Consider the following 22,949-nt stretch of genomic DNA (forward strand, 5'->3'; position numbering starts at 1 on the left):
CACATTGAACGGACGCGCATGTCTGGCTGCTCAGGCAACGTGCAGGTCCGTCGATGATCGTTGAATTACGAGTCATTGCGGGCGTTCCTGGGGGTGATCGTCGTCCGGATCTACAGGACCTTAGCGCGGCACGACCACAGACAGCGGAGACCGACTCCGAAGGCAGGCTGTTAGGCGCGACACTTGTCGCAACAGGCACTACACGATGACCAAATCTGCATTTCTGACTCGGCTTTGGGCGTAAGATGATATGTAGGAAGTGCGTCGGGAGCGCAAATGGCCTGTATGAGAGTCTCTTGAACTAACGCAACCTACGACAACGAGAGGCAGCGGCAGAGTCGCAGAAACTCGCCATGTCGAACTGAAGATAGTATCATCTTTGGAGCTCTCTTCCTCGCGGTATTTGTATGACAATTCAGAATGCAACATCCATGTTGTTCATTACGCTCATTATGATTTGCGCACAACCTTCGCGCTCTGCTCGACGCCTTGAGCCTTCTTCGCCTGCCATTCCCGTTGTGCTGCGAGTAGCGCATCATCGTCGTCGTCATCGTTGGCATCGTTTTCAGCATCACCCATAGCGACATCAGTGGGCGTGGGGTCCACTTTCCTCGATACTCCGGCTGCAGGCTTCTCTGGCAGCGCACCCGCAAGTCTCGCTTCATCCTCCCAGTCCTTGCGCTCCAACTCGTCGAATTCTTCTTTTCGCTCGATCCATCGCTCCTGGACATCACGAACATCCAGCTTCCCGTAATTCTCGCTCATGGCTTGCGCCCAGATGCTAGCTTCGTCGTTGAGCGTGCGTCCACTCTCATCGGTGGCTCGAGCTCCTGCGAAAGCAAACCCGCTTGCTCGGTCGATGGCGCGGAGGAGAATAGACATGCTCTGACGGTCTTCCACGGCGAGCGTCTCGAAGCCAATCATTCCAAAGTCAGTGATCAGATCGATTAGTGCTTCGTTGAGTTTCGACCATTTATCTTCGCTGCTGGGTGATGATACACCCTGCTCCGCAGAGAGATGTGGGAGAAGGTAATGAAGGTCCTGTACTTCGGTGTAATAGTCGAGGTTGAATGGAAGATCTGCTCCTCCAACAGCTTTGAGATTGTCAAGTTTGGTCAACACGTTGACTGCCGGATAAGGAAGATGGAGCATTCCTCGCAAGCAAAGTAACAAGCTGCTCATGTACAGACTCGGTCGTGTGAGAACGACGGAGTCCAACAGCTGTATGACGACTACCTACTATTCTCTCAATCAGCTGCGTTTGATGAGGCTATCTGAAGCTATCTTACTCTATGGCCTAGCTTCTCCATGCGCTGCATCAACTTTGGCAGCGCCATATGATGCGTGAGTAGTTCCGGCTGGCCAGGAGAGTCGAGTAGGATCGTCTCTTCTGTATTGGGACAATCAATCAACACGCCGATCACAGTGGAGCATAGCGGTCGGACCAACCGCAGTGTTCTAATTTGCTCTCCAGCCAGTCGAAATTGGCCTCTAGTTCCTCCATCGCCCACAAGACTCCACCGTTCGGTCCAAGCCCTTCGCGCTCCATTACTTCGTCGACATCTACAATCTCGCGAACGTCGAAGTCCGCTTCGTAAGGTAATGAGTCATTTGCAGGATCGATATTGCCTATGGATACTGGTCGGGCAATAGCTCTCATGAATTGCTGCAGACCATTGCACAGAGTTGATTTTCCCGACCCAGGTGGGCCGATGGGCATCAGAATCGTGGATGGCATCTTTCAGGGCAGGACCGCGTTCTGCATTCATATGATACAACTGTAAGATTGTGTCATCGAAGTGACAGGTTTCACTGTCGAAAATTGCTTGCACATTTAGGTCATGGTCGATGAACTTTGGACTTTTACTTCTCATTGTGACGTTCGTGCTGTGGAAGTGATGTCTTAGGGTTGCGGTGCCACTTCAAGAATCAAAAGTCGTGGATCAAAGTGCCAGAAGAGCTTTCCCGAGCACGTCTTCAAGCATTGTTCAGGCAAGCGGGACGAAAATGCCAATTCTGCGTGCGCCAGGACAATCACAAAATGGCGACCATCGAGCTACCGAACCCTCCAACAGATGTCGTATCCAGCGTGCGCTTCTCGCCTGACAATTCCAAGCTCCTCGTTGGCTCATGGGACCGACATGTCTACGTTTATAGCCGCACCCAGGACGCCGCACAACTTTGGAGCCTGAGCGAGAAAATCGAGACTGATGCGCCTGTCCTCGATGTCTGCTGGTCGTCTGACGGAGCCAATGTCTTTGCAGTGGGAATTTCACAGGATGTCGTTCAGTACAATCTGCATGATGAATCGCGCAGCAAGATCGTCCTGAGTAGTCACAATAACGCGAGCAATAAAATCGCCTACAGTCCACAATTCGATATCCTTATCTCCACGAGCTGGGACGGTACTTTGCATGTTCACGAACCGAAGAGCAGACGCCATGTGAGTATCTCGCTACCGGCAAAACCATTCGCACTTTCTCTCTCCAGCAATCGTGCTGTTGTAGCCATGGCGGAGCGAAAGGTTTGGGTGTACGATTTGAGCGCGCTGAAGACGCTGGTGGAGCAAGGAGGCGACACTGTGCAGACTCAACAGCCCATGTCTGTTGAACCTTGGCAACAACGAGAAAGTAGTCTGAAATTTATGACTCGCGCTATCGCGTGCATGCCCGATGCGACTGGTTTCGCGACCAGCAGTATCGAGGGAAGAGTCGGAGTGGAATGGTTCGATCCCGAGCTCGAGAAGGATACCTACGCATTCAAGTGTCACCGGGACAAGCAGACGCTTTCAACCGGTGAGGGGGAGCAAGAGGAGGTAGATGTCGTATATCCCGTCAATGCGCTGGCGTTTCACCCAACTTACGGAACATTCGCAACTGGCGGAGGCGAAGGATCTATCGTAATCTGGGATCCCAAAACAAAGCGGCGACTAAAGCAGCTCCCACCATTGGCGTCAAGTATCGCAGCGATGGAGTTCAGCTCAGATGGATCCCTCCTAGCTGTGGGAATCAGTCCTGGATTTGAAGATGGCAAAGAGAGCGACGAGCCGATCCCCGAACTCATCAAGGTCATTGTCAGAGAGATCAGTGCCACCGAGGTCAAAGGCAAGCCTGCCAAGGAGAAGTGAGGCATTTTCTGACCCAACATTGCCTTGTTCCACGCTCGAGCGGTTCAAGTTTGATGCATCCGAGGTGAACAAGCACGGCAGTGTCGTAACACTACACAAGGCCGGCCACCCCACCTGTGAGAATATGCATGTGACATTGCATGCTCACCGATGCGGCTGAGGAATGCTTGGTTATGACCAGAAGTCAACGCCCGGTGTTGGCAGCGCCCATGTGGTCACGGCTGCATCGACCCAGCTCGGTTCGGAAACGAGATGCATACATACACATCTGTACAAGATTGCGAGGAAAGGTTGACGGACCATCCATCAAGGATAGTGCTCGAATCGTGGAGCCTTGGGAGAGCACCCCTGCGTGGTTGACACCGGTAGGGATGCTCGATTTGACTTTCCAGCCGCTTGCTATTTGGGATCTTCTTTCGACGGAAGGCTTTACATATGGTCCACAATTTCTTGCCCTTTGCAGGAGCTCTCAGTTTGGCAGTATTCTCCATAGGCCCAGCAAGCCCTAGCCCTAGGGCTTCTGCGATGCGCTGACCAACCAGGCCTTGCTGTATTCCAAGGATCTTGTGCGCTAAGCACTCCGACAGGACAGGGGAGACGAGGTTCGAGGTTCGCCCGTTGACAGGGCTGTGTACAAACATTATGTGAACTGGGAATACGAGCTGATGCTTCATCGTCGCGGGAGAGCGCTAGAGAGCTCTGTCAAGCTGCTTGAGGTCAGCCTCATTGGCTTCCAATATGGCTTTGTTAAGTGTACTTGCGCAGCAGAAATCCACGTTTAGACCTATATTCCTTGAAGCACGGATCCACCACGGTTCGTTGATCTCGAACGCAATCGAGGTGCGACTGCGCGATTGAACCATTCTTATGCTGCTGTGACCGGTGTGCCGGTGATCTTCTTCCGCGACTTTTCAGCTCAGACCCCATGCGACGCTAATAAATCCCAGCTGAACCTCATTCTGCGCTAGGTCACGCCTTGGGTCAAAACAATATAACCCTGGCCTTGCATGGCGTCAAACTATACTCCATGACGGACTCGACTTAATCGAATATCCTCCATAGCAAGAAATGCACGTGGTTGATCGATGTCCCCGATTTGTAGCTTATATCGAAATCAGGGCGCACCGGATTTCTGCCACGTCAAGTCTACGACATTATACTAAGCACCGAAATAGATGCGACTTCCACGAGGCGCATCTAAGCTTTTCCCTCATTTGGCTCGCGCAGTCAAAGCTGAAGATCTTCCCGCAAAGGCGCAAACTTCGTCAAAGACTGATGTCGCTGTCCATCCATTGCGATGTTGAACCCGACTACACTGCCCTCCCGAATCCCCCCGGGACTATGCAAGCCACCTGCTCCTTCAAGGCCACCGCACAGTAGCATTACATGAGGGCACATTTAAGGTTACCAATGGTCATGAAGGTAGATTTAAGGCTACCAATGATCCTGTAGGATTGTACTGCGTGGTGTGTAAGAGTCTCGAAATGCTGGCGTTTCAGCTCGTCCGGTGAGCTGATCCTACCTCGGTTTCAATAGAAAGGAGGAGGATATAAAGTTGTTGCGAACGGCTCTTCATTGCCTTGATTCCAATCGAAATCTTCACAAGCAATACCCAGCATCATCAGACAAGTTCCTCGATTTCTTCTCTCGTTCTTGAATCTCAAATCGCAAAAATGCAGTTCACTACTCTCGCTGTCGGGCTCCTGGCCTCCCTCAGCTCAGTCACCGCTGTGGCTCTCGAGAAGCGTGTCGATCACTATGGTATCGCTACGGTCAACCCCAACCCGAGCAATGGGCTTGGCTCATGCGGAAACCCCTTTCGAGACAGCCAGTACAAGGTGCGGAGTTTCCCCAAAACAAAGCGAAGGGATACGCTTACTGACGGCGGGTTCAAGGTTGCGCTCAGCAACTACTGGATGAAGAACCAGAGCCCCTCCTCGTACTGCGGACGTAAGATCGTTCTCACGAACACTGGACCCAGCGGCGACAACTCTGTCGGAGGCAAAGGAAACTCCGTTGTTGTGACGTAAGTCTTGGTCCCGCTTAATGATCCGGAACAGAAAACCTGACGATGAGCCGATATAGCGTCGACGACACCTGCCCTGGCTGCGATGAGAACCACCTTGACCTCAGTGTTGCCGCCTGGAACAAGCTCACCAATGGCCACGGCTACAGCCAAGTTGGCATCACCTGGTACGTACCTTCCTCGAGCTCCGAGATGTTTCCCTTTGCTTATACTGTCAAAAGGCACTTCTGCAACGCCAACGGCCAGTGCTAGATGGTCATGGGAACCAATGCTGGAATTTGTCTATGATTAACTATACAGGCATCGGTCAAATTGGACGGGTCACCACAATGACTCGTCAGATATTGATCTTTACTGATGACATACATGCTTACTCAATATTTACGGGGCAAGGGCGGATGACATCGTTTCAATTGAGCTTTTGAGATGTCCCGTCCGATTTGACCAATACCTGTATGTAATCTGGATCAATCTGTGAAAAGTGGAGGAATCAGATCTGAGTGCTACTCGCTTGAGAATGGCTCCTGGTTTGCGGGTAAGATGTCGGAACACGCTCCGAATAGAATACGCTCTGGAACGAAACCTCAAAAGCACAGCTATCTTCCGCGTGTTCTTTTTGCATGATGAGACGACAGGTAGCGCGACTTGTGATGTCTGATGTTGCTCGTCGGGATTGGGTTCCCAAAATACCAGCCATCGGCAATCATTGGTCGCTGCTACGCTTCACTATCTGAGCAGTTGTAAATGGTAGCCCACCTGCACAGGAAGGTCCTTCCCTATTCGACCTCATAGTTCGTGGATAGCTCGGAATCGTAGAACACTATCACCGAGAAACGAATCACCACCGTCGAAGCCTCAACCGGACCTCCGCTGATCCTATCGCATTGCCATACAGTTTGAACAACTAGGGCGGCGGCAAGATGACTCGACTGGCGCTTGATAGAGTGTCTTGATACGTCGGACTGTACAAAGCTCACATTGGCAATGGGCCAGGGTGCCTCGACACGATCTCGGACGAGCCAAGCAGGCTGAGTTGCCGCCTCCTTAGATCGTCTCCTTTGTCAACGCCCACAGCGCCGTCCACGTTGCCAGCTGGATCTCGAGCTCAACAACCCACCGCCTCTTCTTCTTTTCCTTCTTCTTCGTTCTTAGCCACCACCGCCTGCACCTCTCATAGCGAGCGACGCAGGATAGAGGACCCAACAGCACGCCCTCGTAATCAGCACACTTTCCTTAGACCGCCCGGAGCTGAGCCTAGAGCCAGACGCTCGCAGCGCCGTCGGTAAGACCGCACCAGGTGACCATATCGCTGAAATGAGGTCAACATGCAATAAATCATCTGGTGTGCTGTCCATACTTACTCTACAGGCAAAGCACCACCGACGCGAGAGGCTGCGGTGGTTGTTTCTGTTGCCGCTGTTCTGTCGATGTTGCCGCTGTTGTGGTTGGCTCTGTTTCCGCCGGTCTACACGATTGTGATCTAGGATTCCGTCAACCTCTTGGTCAAATGCTGGAGCGCGGGACGCTTGAATTGTATTTCGATTACCGTGTCGTAGAACATGAACCATTGTGTAAAGTTCCTCTACTTGTATCAGTGTAGGAATACAATACGACAAGGTAATTCAACTCACTTGCGGATATGAATGGGGGTTCGTTTTATTGTGCGGTTTCTCAATATCAGTGAACTTTGATACAGCGCAAATGGTGATGATCGTACAAACTAATAATTTTCGACGGTGGAAAGCAGAAGGACGGAAGGGAGGAGGCCAACTTCTGAGTGATATCGATATCTGAGAAGGTGCCAATAGTTTGGAGGTCACATTGATACAGTCGTGCCTGCCTTCGTTCGAAACTTTCGTGCACTTACGTTGCGAAAGCCGCCTTGTCGGAATTGTTGAGCTTGTGAGTCAACCTTGGAAAACCGTTCACCCTTTCATCCTCTCACAGGCCGCCAAGGCACTCGTATGCTCAAGTTTCCCGTCCAGATTTTGCTGTTAACCAGAATTCGCCATGACCGAAATCGTGCGCACCAGACGTTCTCGTTCATCTTGACAGCGACCGCACTCGCGAAATGACCTCATTCGTTCAAATCAAGAGCTGAGCAGGATCTCGCGAAGTATGAACAACGTTGAGCAAACGAAGGGCGACGCAGCACTCTGCGCTTAAGTCAAGGTATTATGCTCCTCCCTGCAGCATCAACAATTTCTAGACGCACCTGCCAGGTTCAACAAATCGCTGTACGAGATTGCCGCACACGATAGATTCATCCGACGACCAGCAGTCCGTCATCTCTTGTTTGCGGCCATGCCTCAAATACCCGGAATAATTTGATTGTGATTTCCCCAAAAGGTCGTCGCAGCGACGCTCGATCAGCGAACCAATGGCTTCAGCTACCCTCGCATCATCCGGCAGTAGCACATGCCGGGCATTCATCCATCTCCGTACGTTGCGAACTTCAAGCTCTGTAAAGGTCGCAATCACCATCAGGCCAATACGTGAGGGATGCAAGAGCAGGACATGATAAAGGAATATTCTAATGGAAGGCAATGGGCTGAAGTCAAAACCGCACAACCAATCGGACAGTATCCCGCTCCTGGCAAGTTAATATATGTAATAGCAGCATCAGTCAAATCGGACTGGGCACTCCGACAGCTTGATCAGAATGATATTTGATTTGACTCTGCCCTCTTGAGACAGATAACGAGCAGGTGGCATATTAGTCATCAGCCAAAGACAGTATCCGATGAGTGATCGGAATGCCCTGTCCGAGTTCATCAATGGCTGTATTGGATGAGCAAAGCGCCAAGCCAAGCGTCTCCTCGTTGCCACTTGTGCAGTGACTCGTCTAATCTTTGGGTGACGCGGACACCGTGTCGAAAATCACCTGGGGTCCCTGGGGTCGGTCCCAGGATTCGAAGGATTCCACTGACAGTTGCGCCCACCAAGCCTGGGCACGAACGATCCGCTCGAAGGCTAGTATCCTGGTAAATGTTCCCTATATAAGTACAGGGTTTACATGGATAAATCACAGATCACATGTGTACAAGGTCTCTGTTTCCATTCTCTCGTGACATCTTTCATGGTGATTGAAATTGACCTCGTATCAAATGAGCTCCCAGATCGACATGATCCACGATTAAACATGTGAAATGAGAAATCTGTGTATCATCCCAGCCTTTGGAGAGATATTCGCATCTCGTACGCTTTGCGTACTGCTCTGGCAAAAGCTGCCTCAAAAGCTCTGCAGTCTATGCCAAACCTGCCTCGAGATCAGGCTTGAGTCACGATGAGTCTTCAGTAGGTACCCACAAAGGCATCATGCCATGCAATGCGAAGCTTTATCTGCAATACTCAAGCTTTTCAAATGGAACCGCCGTGACGTAGACAGCATGAACTCTATCAGAGAACGATCGTCAACGTCTCCACCAGGCCGCGCGGCTCTGGGGTTACCAGGCGGTGCGGTTGTACTGTATCAAGTTTGTCTCAACGGTTGATCCACGTTACATGCGTTTTGATCGTCGTGTACTGAGCTGTCCCTGACGGCTGCGACGCGGCATCCTTCGGGGAGCGTTGCGCACACGCAACTGCAGAAGTTATTGCCTTCGTTCCGGAGAAGTGTGGTATGATCGTCGTCCAAGAAGTCATCGCGTTGGGAGGCCTGCTGCGGCTGATCTTTCTGCGATCATCAAGGTAGAGACGTTTCTGGTGACGAGATGATCCTTCGTGTGTCATTGACGTGGCAGTGCGTGTGGAATTGACGCTATGGGTCATTGATGGAGCAGCGAACTTATTCCTGCACAAGGCTTGACGTGCTTCCGCCGTGACGGGCGCTTTCTGCGCCATCATAGTCCCCCCGCGAGAAATCCTGAACATTCCGAGTTGACGTCGGGAGTGCGCTGCAACAATACGAGGATGTTGGAATGGTTGAGGAGACGCGAGATTTGCAACAGAATCCTGAGATTTGCTATCGTGGGATTCCGAGGCAGTCTTCGATCCACCTCCTCTTTTCGTCCAAGCCTGCGGACTGCGCGATTTTTACAAGTGACGGCGATCAGGCTTGGCGCTGGCACTGCGGATTTTCTTGGGATTCGGCGCCTGCGTCAGGTCGCGATCTTGATCGAGCCGTGACGGTGACACTGCTCCACCGGGGCGCGATTGCCTGAGTTACATCGCTGTGTCGATGTCTCTGATCTAGAACAAATGCCAAAAGAGAGTTCACCATGAAGGAAGAGCTCCCCCGAACAATGACATAATTTTGAGGAGTTCAAGTCTAATGCCTGAGGCATCAGATGTGGATCCGCGCAGAGGTCCATGCGCTTGACAACCAACCACAGCGCGGTTCAGGGCGGTGCATTCCGCGCCGAAAGACTTCATCTCTACAGGAACTGAACGATGGGAACGGAAATGGGATCGCAATGCGTGAGTGTGAAAAATGTATGATAGGTCATTAATGAAGAATAAAAACGTGAATCTATTTAGCCCAACATATACTGCTTTCCCGGCTCTTGAACAAGTCAACGTCCTTCTCGTTGACATCGAGGCCATCCTTCTCGTCATCCTTCTCGTCGTGTTCGACAGCAGAGTGGTCGTCGTTAGACGCAATTGAAGCTTGACGGGTCGGTGGCACAGTAAGAGTCTCCGGTGGTGGCGGTCGGCCCAGATCGTCCTTGATCAGCACGCACAATAGGAGGCAGCAGCCAACGAAGCCAGCGGCGACGTAGAAAACTGTTGATGTTGCACCAGCATATCCTCGAAGTATGAGGTCTGCGTCTTCATCTGAAAATAGGTCCAAATGCGGATGTGAGAATGCTGAGTCCGCAATGTGGTGTAGTCTGTCGGGGAGATGGGCGACCAATGTAGATCGAAGGATGAGTGCTGAAATGGCTGTGCCGATGGCACCTCCCATGAATCGGAAGACGTTACGCGTCCCAACTGAAACGGCAGACAGGTCTGCGGTGACATTCGCTCTGAGCAGTAATACTCCATTAGCAAACGTCGAACCGGTGCCGAGGCCGACCATGATCTCAAGAATGATCAAAACGCCGAGGAATCCCGATCCCAAAGATGTGAGGCTTGAGGTGTATGCAAGCATGGCATTCGCGATCGTCCAGGTCGAGAAGGCGCCGACGAAGACAAACAGGTAGCTCTTGAATCCCCGGCGTTGAAGAGCATTGATGAGCAAAGCGCTGGTCGTCGAGGCAAAGCCGTGTGTGACATAGTATATCGACATCAATCCGGCAGCCTGGATGGGTGTGTATCCATGGGCAACTTCCAGAGTAAAGACTAGGAAGTATGTGAAAGTGTAATATGCACTTCCCAACAGCAAGTTCTGCAGCAGGATGGCCGTGATGGTACGGTTGCGGAACAGAATGAACGGAATCAGTGGGCGGACATTTCGTTTCGTGAAGCCAAGCACCAGAAACACGATCAGGGAGATTCCGGAGCATGCGACGAGAAAGATGAATAGACCGGAGCGCATATCAAAGTCAGAGCCTTGACAAATGAGGACCAATGCTGGCAGAATGAAGCAAATTCCAGAAAGGATCCCGAAGTAATCCACGGTCTTCAGCACATTCCAGATCTCATCCTTGGCCGGTGGTTTGCAATTTGCCGGGACCCACAGATATGTAAGGACGATGGAGCAAGCGACAAGTCCGGACTCGATGAAATACAGGTACTGCCAGGTCTTGACTAGTACTGCTCCTAGAATCATACCCAGGATGGAGCCTAACGCAATACTGCAGCCCTGGACACCTTGCCATTGGTTACGCTTCTCTCGGGGTAGGATGTCATTCAGGCTGATGTTCATAAGGTTGCTGACGGAGCCTGTTGCAACACCGCACATGGCCCGGGTGAGGAAAAAGAAAGCTGGACTCATGGCATATCTTGAGACACCACATGCAATTGCGCTGAAGAAAAGGATCGATTGGGCGATGAGTAGCATCCTCCGACGGCTCCATAGATCTGAAGCGTATCCGAGTAATGCCATTCCAATCGTGGCACCAATGAGCTGGGATGTGGCTGCCCAAGCGATGGTATCTCCGGCTTGAAGGTCTTTGCCAATTCGGGCGATCAACGCCGTGACTCCCATCAAATCAACGAAGGCGACACCATTGGCAACGTTCAGAGCGATGATAGCGCGGATCATCTCTGATCCTTCAAGGTATTGTGGTTGTTTCTTGGTCGGCTTTTGTGACGCATCCTGAATTTGGCTTTCGGCATCGCTGATTGAGCTTGCGAAGGTGGCACTTTGGCGAGGCGCCTTGTCCTGATGTTGTTGTTCCAGCGACATGATGAATGGATTACTCGTTCAATCACATAGGATGTCGTCGAAGTGTAAGCCAGGCCCGAACGATGGACCGAAGAAAGTCAAAAGTGGCGCGATATAATTTATGAAAAGACCATTTCGTTTCGAGGAAGAGCGGGATCTTGATATATATGCGGAGGGTCTCCGAAAGAGACACCACCATCACAGTGTGTGCGCAAGCTCCGCCACACCGGGACACGCATTACCCCTTGGGCATCAGGTATTTGATGACGATGGGGGGTCATCTTGACGCTGGCCGCTTGGCGGAGTATGCCCTCCCTGTAAGACGCTGCAAGACGATAACAAAACGGTAGGTTCGGGAGGCACGTTGAGACCTCTGAGACACTTCTGAACGGTTTCGGCCTGTTTGATCTCCGCCGCTTGTGAACGGGTGGCCACCGCTGGGGTCTCGGCAAGAGGTAGGAGGTTCGGTCTCCGTAGGGCGGTGGCAGAGGAGATGTGCTGCCAAGCGGCCCTACGTAAACCTTGACGACGCCGTGCCCCAATGGTGATATTGCACTGGACTCATGTTGTAGATCTTTTTCGAGCTTGTTTTTTCCGAAATGGGTCGCCGAAAAATCCATGACAGTCCCTTCAGGGTTGGTCGTTTCACTGCGATGATGACCGTGACTCTCTTCTGTGTCAATCGATCGAGTCATGTTCGAAGGCATCCTGGACTTCTTTCTCTCCGATACCTGTGACGATGTATGCGTGCGCCCGGGCCGAACGTTGCAAGACAGAGTGCGAGACAGATAGCCCTGGTGCCTGAGATCGTTGGGGCAGATCCCGCCCCACGAGGCTTCGCGGGCTGGACTTGGCGGACGGCGGCTGCCGGGAAGATCACAACGGCGTCACTGCTAAACAAGAAAAAAACAGGTGCACCTTGGGCCCTGCGTGCCTGCGCATTGATTCGCTCTGGTGAAAAGATGCAACCCATCCCGCGGGTCTACAGGTGTAACATGTGGTATTAGCATATTCAACAATTTGCACACGCCCGAAACCGTGAGAATGCCACATTCCATATTGCCACTGTTCTAGAAAACACAAAACTTCCCAGCCTGGAGAGTCAAACGAACACGGTACAGTACGACCCATATCGCGGGGAACAAGGGACCTCTCTCTGCTAGTATGTCATTAGTTTTCGAACCACCCGAAAATCATTATGATGGACGTCTTGGCTACCATTTGAGATAAGCACGATCGGCCGTGCTGTCTCAACTTGTTCGAGATGTGCTTCCGTGGCCCCGTAGAAGACGCGTGTCTCGGATCTGACGTCGGCCGGAGGGCTCGCATCATCGTGAGTGAGGACGCGATAACATCCGAAGTGTGCAATGCTTACACCTTGCATCGTGAATGACGCATACCGAAGGGCCTGCGTGAAGGCCTCTTCAGGCATCGGAGACGAGATGCGACATCCTGCGGCGAACCAGGCTAGAACATCTGCCGCACACCTACCCTCATCTTCAGGCCAACAAGTTAGTGAGCCATTCTGAGCCATTCCCAACTCACATCGCAAGGATCAGCAATGCATGCCCGAAGGAGTGTCCACGCTTGCAATCAGTGGGATTTCTGCCTCCACGAGCGTATCGAGACGATGTTGACGGTGGAGTTCGCCAAGGCGGGCTCAGCCAGCCTACAGTAGCGCAACTTCGGCAGCCACACCGTAATACTCCTGAATTCCCAACGCTCCTTTTTGAGGCTGCCAAAGTCTAAACACGCTTGCCGCAAAGTCTTTTAATCCTTCGCGCACGTCGACGAGCAAACTCCCACCGTGACATTTCCACGACAACCAAATCCCTCTCGAGGCTGTGCAGCAGCTCGAAATGATTGAGAATGACTCTGCAGCAATGCGAAATGATTAGGAATGACTCATCAGCACTGTATAAAATATCATAACTTTCTGCCCTTGTGCATCTCCGCATAGATCGATACGTTCTATCCTCGCGACCAGCCAATGTGGAGTTATAATTCACTTGTCCTCGGCAGACATTGCCCCGTGTCTACCCACTCTATTTTTCAAGGTCGTTCCGCCGCTACTCTCGAGATGAACTCCAATTTGTACATGGCTGCAGAATATCTCTCTCAAGTGTGACTGAATCTTGATTGCACAGATAGCAGCTTGGCGAGCGCAACCGATCCCAACTTGAGGTTACATCGCAATAAATGACGCGCAGGGCGGGTATCCACAATCGACCCTCGCCAAGCCTTTGTTATCTTTCACACACAGAGGTTCGGCGGAACTACGGTCTCCGTAGCCGCCCTGCATTTCACGATATCGCAACACAACAACACACTTTTAGACGAACAGGTGATATCGGTCTGCTGCGACCGACAGGGATGAAGGTTCGTCGAGTCGGAGCGCCACGGGATATCGTACCTGCAGTGTGCGCCGCCAAATTAATGAATCCCCACGCTTGTGGTCAATCACCAAGATGACCTCAGCGGACATGATTTAGAGTTGCGTCTATCGGCGCTAAACGATATGCTGAGCTGACAAGGGGCGGAGCCGCCGCGCCGCCAAGCCACGCGGGAGTTCAACACATTTTCGCAGTCGGGAGGATTCCTCGGCTCTTGCTTGTTCTGCATACAAGCGCTGTCATATGTCAAGCTGGATTCGCGCATGCCTTTGATAGAGATGTGTTCGCGCTATGACGAAAATTGTCCCGAGATTCGCCTCTGAACATAATCGGTCAAGTAGTCTCACTTCGCACCCGCATGTTGCTCTGTTAGAAAGCCTGCATGATACCTCACAGAGTTATTCTCTCGCATTTACTTCGTGACCGTTTGACCCTACTTACACGCACGTTGAGGTGGAGTCGCACGTTTTTGCGTTGGAATTCGGTCTCCGATGGGACGGACTGCCTGGGTTTCCTGGAGAAGTGGACCTGTGATATGACGCGAGCACCTAGACTTGAGCGGGTCATCCGCATGCTCTGGGACAGGGCGAGTCTTATCAAATGGGTCTGATTAAGCCCATCGTCAGCCTTGTGTGGCCGGAATCTTTGATGATGCGATGCTATGCGAAGAATCGTGAAATCAATCAGACCCTGGGTGAATGTTGATTGTCCAGAAGCAATTCTGTTGACAGTGACGTCACACCTTGAGGATCAACATGCCAACGACAACGGCAAACAGTGGACATGTATGGCCATATAACCTGATGCATTTACATTGAGGATAACAATACCCGGTCGCAGGACATATTCGCATGTGTTGAATTGACATGAATATGTTGAATACGCGTATTCAGAAGAGGAGGAGGAGTTCGTGTGTCAGCATGTTGGTCGAGATTTCTAATGCGTCGTCTCGCAGTAAAAAAACTCCGTCGACTATATCTAGACCGCTACAAGGACAGTTTCAGGTTTAAGCGTAGTCGCAGGACGTTCTTGACATCGAACCTTATCTGATATAGCATCTCTACGCAGTATTAAATCAATAAGATACCTTCTCGTCGCCGTGGATAGGAGGTGACGATACCGTATTAGGGTTGACTTATGGGTTAAATGGGGTTATATTTAGGGTTGGAATAGAAATTGTCCTCTATGGACCCTGAGTCGAAAGCGCAGGCGGAGAGTCCGTCTGCCCTAGTTAAAATCAGTGCTGGGAGAGTCTCATCTATGTCTCATCGTATCAACATATGCCCAGGTGTACATGAACTGCGTTTCGGAAGATCTCCAGAATTATGTCATAAGTTTCATGTCCATCAGATTGATCGCGATCGTGATCAGAGACAACTACCGTCATTGCGTTTCGTCATGAAGGCTGGAGAAAGAGACAATGTATGAATGGTCAAACTTCAACTCCCGCGTTGATTCTGGACAAAGGTAAAGGTTTCTCGTATTGCCTCGCGATTCTGCTATCACCGGAATAAGATTTGAACGAGATCTTATCTTCAAATGGTGACAACGTTCCAGATAGATATGATACAAGCCCCCCTCCAAAAATAGCGATCAGAAGGTAGGTTTCATACGCGTGAATTCCGAAATCATGACTTTCAGTGCGTATTCACATTGAAGTCCGGGAAGTATATACTATCGTCTTCATATCTGACGCCGAAGTGCTACACCGCGTTTGCATACGACTCAATGAAGCAAAAGCAGAAACAGTCTGCATAATGCAAAGGATCTTGGGTCGCTGCATCTGAGGACTTGAGCCGAAGTGAGGGCGAATTCCACGACACAGTCAATGCACGATGCTGACGTGCCCTGTGGCAGGATACACGGCTACATGATAGTAATTCGCAGCGATCGTGATGGCTAACAAGATAGCGACATCGACCAAAGCTTGCTCTCAAGAGCTATGCGGAAGCATGTGCCACTGCAAGCTCCTATTCCGGCTACCACCTCATCATACTTGACGCGTCATTCGGTGCGGTGAAGTCAAATGAGCCTAGATCTTGCGTTTCATATAGACAACTCGTCACATTGCCGATCCACATTTGAGCATACGGCATCGTCTCCGGGCCAACTCCAGTCCAATCTCAACATATCTCGTCAAGGGCATCAAAGCACCGGATGTGCCGTCCGAGCATTGCGGCTACAGGGCCAATGCGCAGATTGATGGCACACGTGTGCCCATTCCACCTCGATGGCACTCCTCCGGATGACTCTATTCAAAGATAATTCGAATTCCGCCCCTTCGAGGCCCATTCCCGACGTCTTGGGCTTCAATGCCAACGTCGCGGCCGCCTTGACCGATAAGGCAATCGAGCGCGGGTGCACAGGGACCGGGATCAAATTCCAACAAGATGGACTGAGCGCGCGTAGATGACAAGTGCAACGGTCGACTGCGCCCGAAACTTTGATGAAAAGAGGGAGGTGACGTTGGGCAATCCTCACGCACGAGAGCCTTCAGAACGGGCACAGACGGTTCACCAGGCTGTTTCCAACCTGAGGCCAACAGCTGCACGACGACCATTCATTCACCAACCTCCGTCAAACACTCATTGCAAACCGACAGCCAAAGCAAAACACCGCCATCGCACCGTACAAGTAATTTCTCAAGCTTGTCGATTTAGATCTGGAAATTCACCATGGAAGCGGAGGGAAAAGTTCACACTGATCTCATCATTTCATTTGGCACGAGGCAGTAATTTCCAATGAGGCAGTTTGCGCGAGAAATGTGCTCTGCGCCACCCAGCACGTGCTGAGCTGTGAGATGTACAACACGGCTTGATCATTTTCCACACGGTTGCGACCGGTCGCTTCAAGGTTCGAGAATATATCACGACTATGGCGAAATGGACAACGAAGACGGTATATGGATCGGTCGTCGGGGCACGCCGATGACTAATTCGATGACTTGTCATGCTGATGATTAATACGACACTCACTAGGACATGAGGTCGTTCTTATCACCGGATTGAGATATATCTGCTAAATATTATAGTGTCGATTAAGGGCGACACTGAAATTCAAGTCAACCTTGGAAGTCAAGTACCTAGGCAGGCTGCGGTTGCTTATGAAAACCAAAATGGTGGTAGCACTAGTCAAGAGACTTCCTTCTAATGATTTCTGTACCAATCCCGAGTCCGAAGTCTGGAGCAGCATGCCGATGTCTGTACAGGTTGCGAATTTCTGAACATGTGCTCTCCGCCATGTTTCCCAAAGTGCATCATGAAGCAGCAGATTGTGTAAAACGTCATACAGAGAAATGTGCCAGCTTCCTTTAATACATACAGGTCCAGCAGATACAGCATGACAGAGATCATGTTACAATCATCGAACAGGAGATCTAAGAACCAATTCCCTCCCTTTCACGCCTCCACCTGCTTTCCGCCCTTCTCCACATGCCACCCCTGATACCCATCCTCCAACGAATCATACAGAGCCGCCGTATACTTGTCCAGTCCACCGGCAAAGTTCAACGGTTCAACCCTGCGTCCGGGAATATTTGACCCTTGATACCACGACTTGGCCAAGGGAAAAAGCGTCTTGTCCCACTCCTCATGCATGCGACGATGCCAATCCTCCTCGACGGACTTCTTGGGTTCCACGCGCGTGATCCCGTCGGCGACGGCGCGTCGCAGGAATTCCTCGACGAATTCTGCTTGGAATTGGGTGCAGCTTGGGCCGTTGGAGAAGGCCGTGGGCGCTTGCGGGCCGTAGAGGAAGAGAAGGTTGGGGAAATCGCTCATGCCGATCCCCAGGGCGGTGCGGAGACCGTCCTTCCAGTGCTCGCCGATGGTCCCGCTGGCGTTGATCCCTTGGATGTTGAGCTGCCCGAGGGAGCCTGTCACGCTGTCGAAGCCCGTGGCAAGGATTATCACGTCGAGCTCGATGAGCTCCTTGCCTTGGAGGCGGAGACCGGAGGCTTCGACGTGCTCGACAGGGTGCTGGTTCACATCGATGATGTCCACGTGGTCCTGATCGACGACTTCGTAGAAGCGCTGTTCGAGCGACGGGCGTTTGGTTCCCCAGGGATGGGGAGGGACCTCGGGAGCCAGGAGCTTCTGCTTCTCGGGGTTCTTCACTCGTGCGAGGACTCGCTTCCTCCAGTATTTGTAGGCCTCGCCGTTGGCTTCCTGGTCCTTGAAGAGGTCTTCGTAGTTTCCGAGCCAGAAGCGGAATCCGCCTTGGTCTATCAAGCTCTTGTAGAAGGCCTCTCGATCCTCAGGAGTGTCATCGAAGGTCTTGCAAGATCGCTCACCGAACGTGAAGCCTGAAAAAGTCTGCTTGGTCGATGCGAACGCTTTGTCATATACGCCGGCTTTCTTCTTCTTCTCCTCCTCCTCGGGGTCCAAACGAGCTTGGTTCATCGGGAGACACATGTTCGGCGTCCGCTGGAGAATGGTCAAGTGTTTCACCTTATCTCCAATCTCTTGCGAGACTTGGATCCCGCTTGCACCGGTCCCGACGACCGCAACGCGCTTATTCTTGAGCGAGACTCCGTGCTGCGGCCACTTTGCGGTATGATAGACATCTCCTTTGAAATCGCTCAGGCCGCTGAAAGGTGGGCTGTAATGCTTCGAAGCAAAGCCAATACAAGGGATGAACCATCGACACTCTATCTGTGAGTCATCCGAGCACTCCACCAGCCAGGTCTGCTTATCTTCCTGGAAGACGGCGCTGTCGACGTGCTTGTTGAAGGTGGTATGTGCACCCACATCCCACTTCTTTTCGACGTACTCGAAGTATTTCCGAATCTCCTTCCAGCCGGCGTATCGCTCTGTGAAGGTGAAGTCTTGGTATAGGTCTTTGTCGTATAGTTGGTAGATGGGTGAGTCGCTGTCCACTCGTGCTCCTGGATAACAATTCCTGGATGATGGAAGCATGGACCCGTTAGCTTCCATAGCAGAGCATACTTGATGTCGTTCTGGGAAGCCGGAAACTCACCAGTACCAGATCCCTCCGCTTGCAGCGCCTTTCTCGTAGATCTGAACAGACAGTCCGAGTTTACGGAGTCGATTGAGCAGTGTAAATGATGCGAAACCTATGCCATATTCGTGAGTTGGGAGCTCTACTAGTTGCGATTGCTCAGGCGAGAGCTGACAGACCTGCTCCCACTAGTAACACATCTGTGTAGGGAATGTCTTTGGTCAGTCCAGGCATGGCTATGGATGATTTTGATATATCTCTTGCTGATGTCTCATGCGGGACAGTATTGAGCACCCGAGCAGCAATGAGGCTGAGGTTGATTTGCATTTCACTGCTATATATATGTTCTACCTGTTGCCATTGACCCGCTGCCATGCTGTGCTACACATGCAAGCTTCCAAATGCAAATGCCGGCAGGAAGGAATCGGTCGAACGGACATGATGCGTGATAGTGGCGAGGTGAGTTGCAGTATAGCACATTGCGTCCGAAATTCATCACATGCAGGCCTCCGACGACATCGTGCAGGGTACGGTAGATGGTACCCCTACATCGATTTGGAAGCCGAGATTCATACTCATCATTACAGATGAGGCTGCTCATTTGCTAGTATTCGGCAGCGTCGGGCTCATGTCGTCGATGTCAACGTCCTCGTGCGAAGGTTCTGCTGCTCGTCATGACTCGTGCTCTATCCTCCCGCCCGAATGTGGTGGTGTGGTGTACTGAAGCTCCTCCTCTTCCAAGCCCCAGTCTGTGTCTGGACCAGGATGCGCCATTGAATTCGGTGTCGGTTGACGGGTGCGCCATCAAGAAGGTCCACAAATTTCACAGCCCTGATATGTGTGGTTGGAGGAGTCGACGTGAGTGTATGGTGAAATTGTCAACGCGGAGCGTAAGGATCCCCATCGTGGTCGCAGTGTTTATGATCAAATTCATTGTGCTGGAAGCCCGAGGTATATATACATGTACACATGGTCGTTCATTGTGTGTGTGTGTGTGTGTGTGTGTGTGTGTGTGTGTGTGTGTCTCTCTCTCTCTCTCCCCCGCATGCCAAATGATGGAGCTGTACAGTATTTCTCCGAAGAGAAGCCAATTCATCACAGAGAAAGCCATCAGAGAGACGATGATGACGCATTTATTACGCCACGCCTGCCATGTCATGCCCCGTTCAGCCACCACCCCGCAATCCATTGCAGGAGGATTCGAGGATCGGCAACCAACCTCCTGCGCCAATTCCAACGTGAGATACTGTCCTGCCGAGAATCCAACCTGGATACTGTACTTCGAGGCTGGAGCGGATCCACGGTGGACCAGATTTACGCGTAGAAGTCCAGCTGACGGATACATGCGATATGCGACTCCTGTCCTTCAAAAATGGACTCGAGGCGAAGAGCGGCATCCTGGAGGACCTCATTCCAACTTCATGAAGGATTGGCCGAGTGTGATGAAATTACTTCTTCGACCGCACTGACAGGTCGACTCAATAAGCGCTAAGAGGGAAGGCCAAGCCACAAGAAGTGAGCGGGCACGCGACTCCACTGCGAAGAGGACGGTCGTTCTGGACAAAGAATTGAGTTCCACCAGTTCACGTCAGACTGGTGATCGGACTCGGTCTCGGGATTAATGTTCGCTATCGCAGTCAGAGGAGGAGATGACGCATTTGAACTGCACAACCCCATTTATACGCGCCAATTGAAAAGAGCGCTCTCCCGTGTTGCCAGCTAATGAAGGAATCTACATAACAATCCTTACAATGAACGCTTTCGAAACTGGAATTCGTCGTTCGTCGTATGCCACAAATGGTAAGATCTGCGGTCCTCCGCGTGTCCTTCCCCACAGAAGGACAAGGCACTTGGGCTCGGTACCAGCTCGCTCCGGTCCATCTCGGACTCACGGCCAGGACTTGTTGATGAGGACAATTAGCAACACTGTTCTTTTTCAAATCGATGAACGCGAGGTCATGATAGAATTGTAAGAAGAATCCAATTCGAATGATGGCAAGATTGCCTCACAAGACCATGACCGCAACCAGGCATAGGTATTTCGTCGAGGAGATCTCCAGGGCGGCGCATAAGCGTGATAAGGCCAGCGCCAAACATCTGTTCGACGATCAAACTTCCCGAGGCTTATTAGGGCATGCCTTTGATGAATTTTATGCAAATGATCGCCGGAAAGTGATGCACGCCCAGCGGTACACAGGCAAAATCGCTCGCACATATATACAACCTCAACGCCCACCATGGACGATGCTTTCCACAATTTCAAATCAAGGTCTATCATTCGACTGTCGCAAGAATGTTGTCACTCATCATCGCGACGGCGTTCACGGCCATCGTGCTGCCTTACTTCATATTCAAGCTCCTCGGGTCCAAGCCCAATCTCAGCCAGTTCCCGCTCATTAACCCGAAGGAGGGACCCTGGTACTGGCCATCCAATGCCAACAAGGACCGATTCGTCACCGAAGCCACCGAACTTGTCAAGGAGGGCGCGAAGAAGGTAGATGCAGTTCTGAAAACAATCGATTTTCATTTCGTTTCCTGACGCTCCGAAAAACAGTATGGCGGCAAACCTTTCCGCATTGCGACAAACCAGGGAGAGAAGATTGTTCTCGACACGGCGATGGTCGACGCTATAAAGAGCGACCCTCGTCTCAGCTTCGTTGCAGCTACACAAAAGGTACGGGGTGCTCTCAATCTCGGCCGGAGATATCATGCTGATCTGGCGGCTCAAATAGGGCATGTTCGCCCACATGTGGGGGTTCGAGGCTCTCCGCTCCAGTGGAGAGAACAACTTTGTGCGCGATATGGTCCGTATCAAGTTGACTCAAAATCTGAGTAAGTTTGGAATTCTCCGTCCCAGCTTGGAATCGTGACTTGTAGACTTACAATCTCATAGCCAAAGTAACTCGTGATCTTGCTACCGAAGTGTCCGCCGTCCTGGAGAAGCGATGGGGCACCAGTGAGGAGTGGCACGATGTCGATCTTGGAACCGACGTTCTCAAATTGGTCGCTGTGCTCTCTACTCGCGTCTTCATGGGGTACGTCCATTTCAATCTTCCGTTCCTGCCATTCGCCCCATGCTAATTCCACTGCAGTGAGGAACTCGCACACAACGAGGAATGGTTGGACATTGCCATCAACTACACTGTCGACATCTTCGGAGCTGCCCGCGAGCTCCGCCGCTGGCCGGCACCTCTGCGCCCCTTGGCCAACATCTTTCTCAAGTCGCACCGCAGCCTCCGGGCTTCCGGAAAGCGTGCTTCCGAGATCGTGCAGCCCATCGTGGACGCTCGACGCCTCGCCCGCTCCAAGCCCGACTTCGTGAAGCCCAATGACTCGCTCGAGTGGTTCGACGAGACCGCCAAAGGTGCACAATACGACCCGACCATGCTGCAACTCGTCTTGACTATGGCCGCCATCCACACCACCGCCGACCTCACCAAGACGACCCTCCTGCAATACGCACAGCACCCCGAGATCATGGCCGACCTGCGCCAAGAAATCCTCGAAGTCCTCCCTACCGGCGGCTGGGACAAGCTGACCCTCTACAAGCTCCGGTTGCTCGACAGCTCCATCAAGGAGGCCCAACGGCTGAAGCCCATCGGCGCCGCCTCCCTCGGCCGTGTCGTCATGAAAGATGTTACCCTTCCGGATGGAACCGTCCTGCCCAAGAACTCGGACATCATGGTCTCCTCTCACCCCATGTGGGAGGACACGGTCTACCCCGAACCTGAGAAATACGATGCCTACCGCTTCGTGAAGATCCGGGAGACGCCTGGCAAGGAGAACACCGGCCAGCTGACCACCACAGAGTCCCAGGTACGTGACTTGCCCAATTTCCGGCTTTTCTTCGATTTTATTCCAATTTAATCATCTCCTGTGCTGCGCTGACCGATTGAAAAGTTCCTCAGCTTTGGACACGGACGCCATGCGTGCCCCGGACGCTTCTTTGCAGCGAACGAGGTCAAAATTGCGATGGCCTACGCCTTGATCAACTACGACATCCGATTGAAGGGCGATAAAGCGCCGAATACCATCAAGTTCGGCTTCGAGCTGGTCGCCGATCCCACTGCCACGATCCAAGTGCGCAGGAGAAGGGCCGAGATCGATCTCGATAGGCTGTCGTAGACTTTTTGAAATGTATGATGATTGATCACTTCTGAGGTCCTGGCTTTA

The 22,949-nt window shown here is 51.9% G+C and overlaps 8 protein-coding genes across 8 annotated transcripts; 3 read left to right on the plus strand and 5 right to left on the minus strand.

Annotated features, from left to right (window-relative positions):
• Positions 1–236: 236 nt before the first annotated feature.
• On the minus strand, positions 237–1,848 carry K489DRAFT_432448 (uncharacterized protein). The gene is made up of 3 exons (XM_033608486.1): positions 1,450–1,848; positions 1,290–1,390; positions 237–1,236 (listed from the first exon to the last, which is right to left on the minus strand). The coding sequence occupies exons 1-3, from the start codon at positions 1,736–1,738 to the stop codon at positions 451–453; spliced, it is 1,176 nt and encodes a 391-aa protein (XP_033458514.1). The 5' UTR covers positions 1,739–1,848; the 3' UTR covers positions 237–450.
• Positions 1,849–2,041: 193 nt separating this feature from the next.
• K489DRAFT_321803 (mitotic checkpoint protein-like protein BUB3) lies at positions 2,042–3,127 on the plus strand (the record flags this gene model as incomplete). Its single annotated transcript, XM_033601573.1, has 1 exon — positions 2,042–3,127. The coding sequence occupies one exon, from the start codon at positions 2,042–2,044 to the stop codon at positions 3,125–3,127; it is 1,086 nt and encodes a 361-aa protein (XP_033458515.1).
• Positions 3,128–3,235: 108 nt separating this feature from the next.
• On the minus strand, positions 3,236–4,023 carry K489DRAFT_248841 (uncharacterized protein). The gene has a single exon (XM_033599938.1). It carries the CDS (start codon positions 3,799–3,801, stop codon positions 3,343–3,345), a length of 459 nt encoding a protein of 152 aa, XP_033458516.1. The 5' UTR covers positions 3,802–4,023; the 3' UTR covers positions 3,236–3,342.
• A 777-nt stretch (positions 4,024–4,800) lies between these two features.
• K489DRAFT_410950 (uncharacterized protein) lies at positions 4,801–5,405 on the plus strand (the record flags this gene model as incomplete). The annotated part of the gene is made up of 3 exons (XM_033607759.1): positions 4,801–5,153; positions 5,213–5,320; positions 5,375–5,405. 3 exons carry the CDS (start codon positions 4,801–4,803, stop codon positions 5,403–5,405), a joined length of 492 nt encoding a protein of 163 aa, XP_033458517.1.
• A 4,219-nt stretch (positions 5,406–9,624) lies between these two features.
• K489DRAFT_321900 (MFS general substrate transporter) lies at positions 9,625–11,445 on the minus strand (the record flags this gene model as incomplete). Its single annotated transcript, XM_033601578.1, has 1 exon — positions 9,625–11,445. One exon carries the CDS (start codon positions 11,443–11,445, stop codon positions 9,625–9,627), a length of 1,821 nt encoding a protein of 606 aa, XP_033458518.1.
• Positions 11,329–12,215, minus strand: K489DRAFT_248917 (uncharacterized protein). Its single transcript, XM_033599939.1, has one exon. It carries the CDS (start codon positions 12,129–12,131, stop codon positions 11,544–11,546), a length of 588 nt encoding a protein of 195 aa, XP_033458519.1. The 5' UTR covers positions 12,132–12,215; the 3' UTR covers positions 11,329–11,543.
• Positions 12,216–17,215: 5,000 nt separating this feature from the next.
• K489DRAFT_389417 (FAD/NAD(P)-binding domain-containing protein) lies at positions 17,216–19,010 on the minus strand (the record flags this gene model as incomplete). The annotated part of the gene is made up of 3 exons (XM_033606502.1): positions 17,216–18,716; positions 18,795–18,891; positions 18,956–19,010. The coding sequence occupies 3 exons, from the start codon at positions 19,008–19,010 to the stop codon at positions 17,216–17,218; spliced, it is 1,653 nt and encodes a 550-aa protein (XP_033458520.1).
• Positions 19,011–21,069: 2,059 nt separating this feature from the next.
• K489DRAFT_410953 (cytochrome P450) lies at positions 21,070–22,901 on the plus strand (the record flags this gene model as incomplete). The annotated part of the gene is made up of 6 exons (XM_033607760.1): positions 21,070–21,270; positions 21,331–21,450; positions 21,509–21,608; positions 21,670–21,811; positions 21,869–22,592; positions 22,677–22,901. The coding sequence occupies 6 exons, from the start codon at positions 21,070–21,072 to the stop codon at positions 22,899–22,901; spliced, it is 1,512 nt and encodes a 503-aa protein (XP_033458521.1).
• Between the last annotated feature and the right edge of the window lie 48 nt (positions 22,902–22,949).

The sequence above is a fragment of the Dissoconium aciculare genome (assembly GCF_010015565.1).
Source record: "Dissoconium aciculare CBS 342.82 unplaced genomic scaffold K489scaffold_8, whole genome shotgun sequence".
In the NCBI taxonomy this organism is placed as follows: Eukaryota; Fungi; Ascomycota; class Dothideomycetes; order Mycosphaerellales; family Dissoconiaceae; genus Dissoconium; species Dissoconium aciculare.

Coding starts and splice junctions, on each gene's coding strand:
- K489DRAFT_248841 (XM_033599938.1), bottom strand. CDS start 3,801: ATGAAGCATCAGCTCGTATTCCCAGTTCACATAATGTTTGTACACAGC.
- K489DRAFT_432448 (XM_033608486.1), bottom strand. CDS start 1,738: ATGCCATCCACGATTCTGATGCCCATCGGCCCACCTGGGTCGGGAAAA. Junction 1,391..1,449: donor GAGCAAATTAGAACACTGCG/GTTGGTCCGACC, acceptor GTCCCAATACAG/AAGAGACGATCCTACTCGAC. Junction 1,237..1,289: donor TGGAGAAGCTAGGCCATAGA/GTAAGATAGCTT, acceptor AGAGAATAGTAG/GTAGTCGTCATACAGCTGTT.
- K489DRAFT_248917 (XM_033599939.1), bottom strand. CDS start 12,131: ATGCCTTCGAACATGACTCGATCGATTGACACAGAAGAGAGTCACGGT.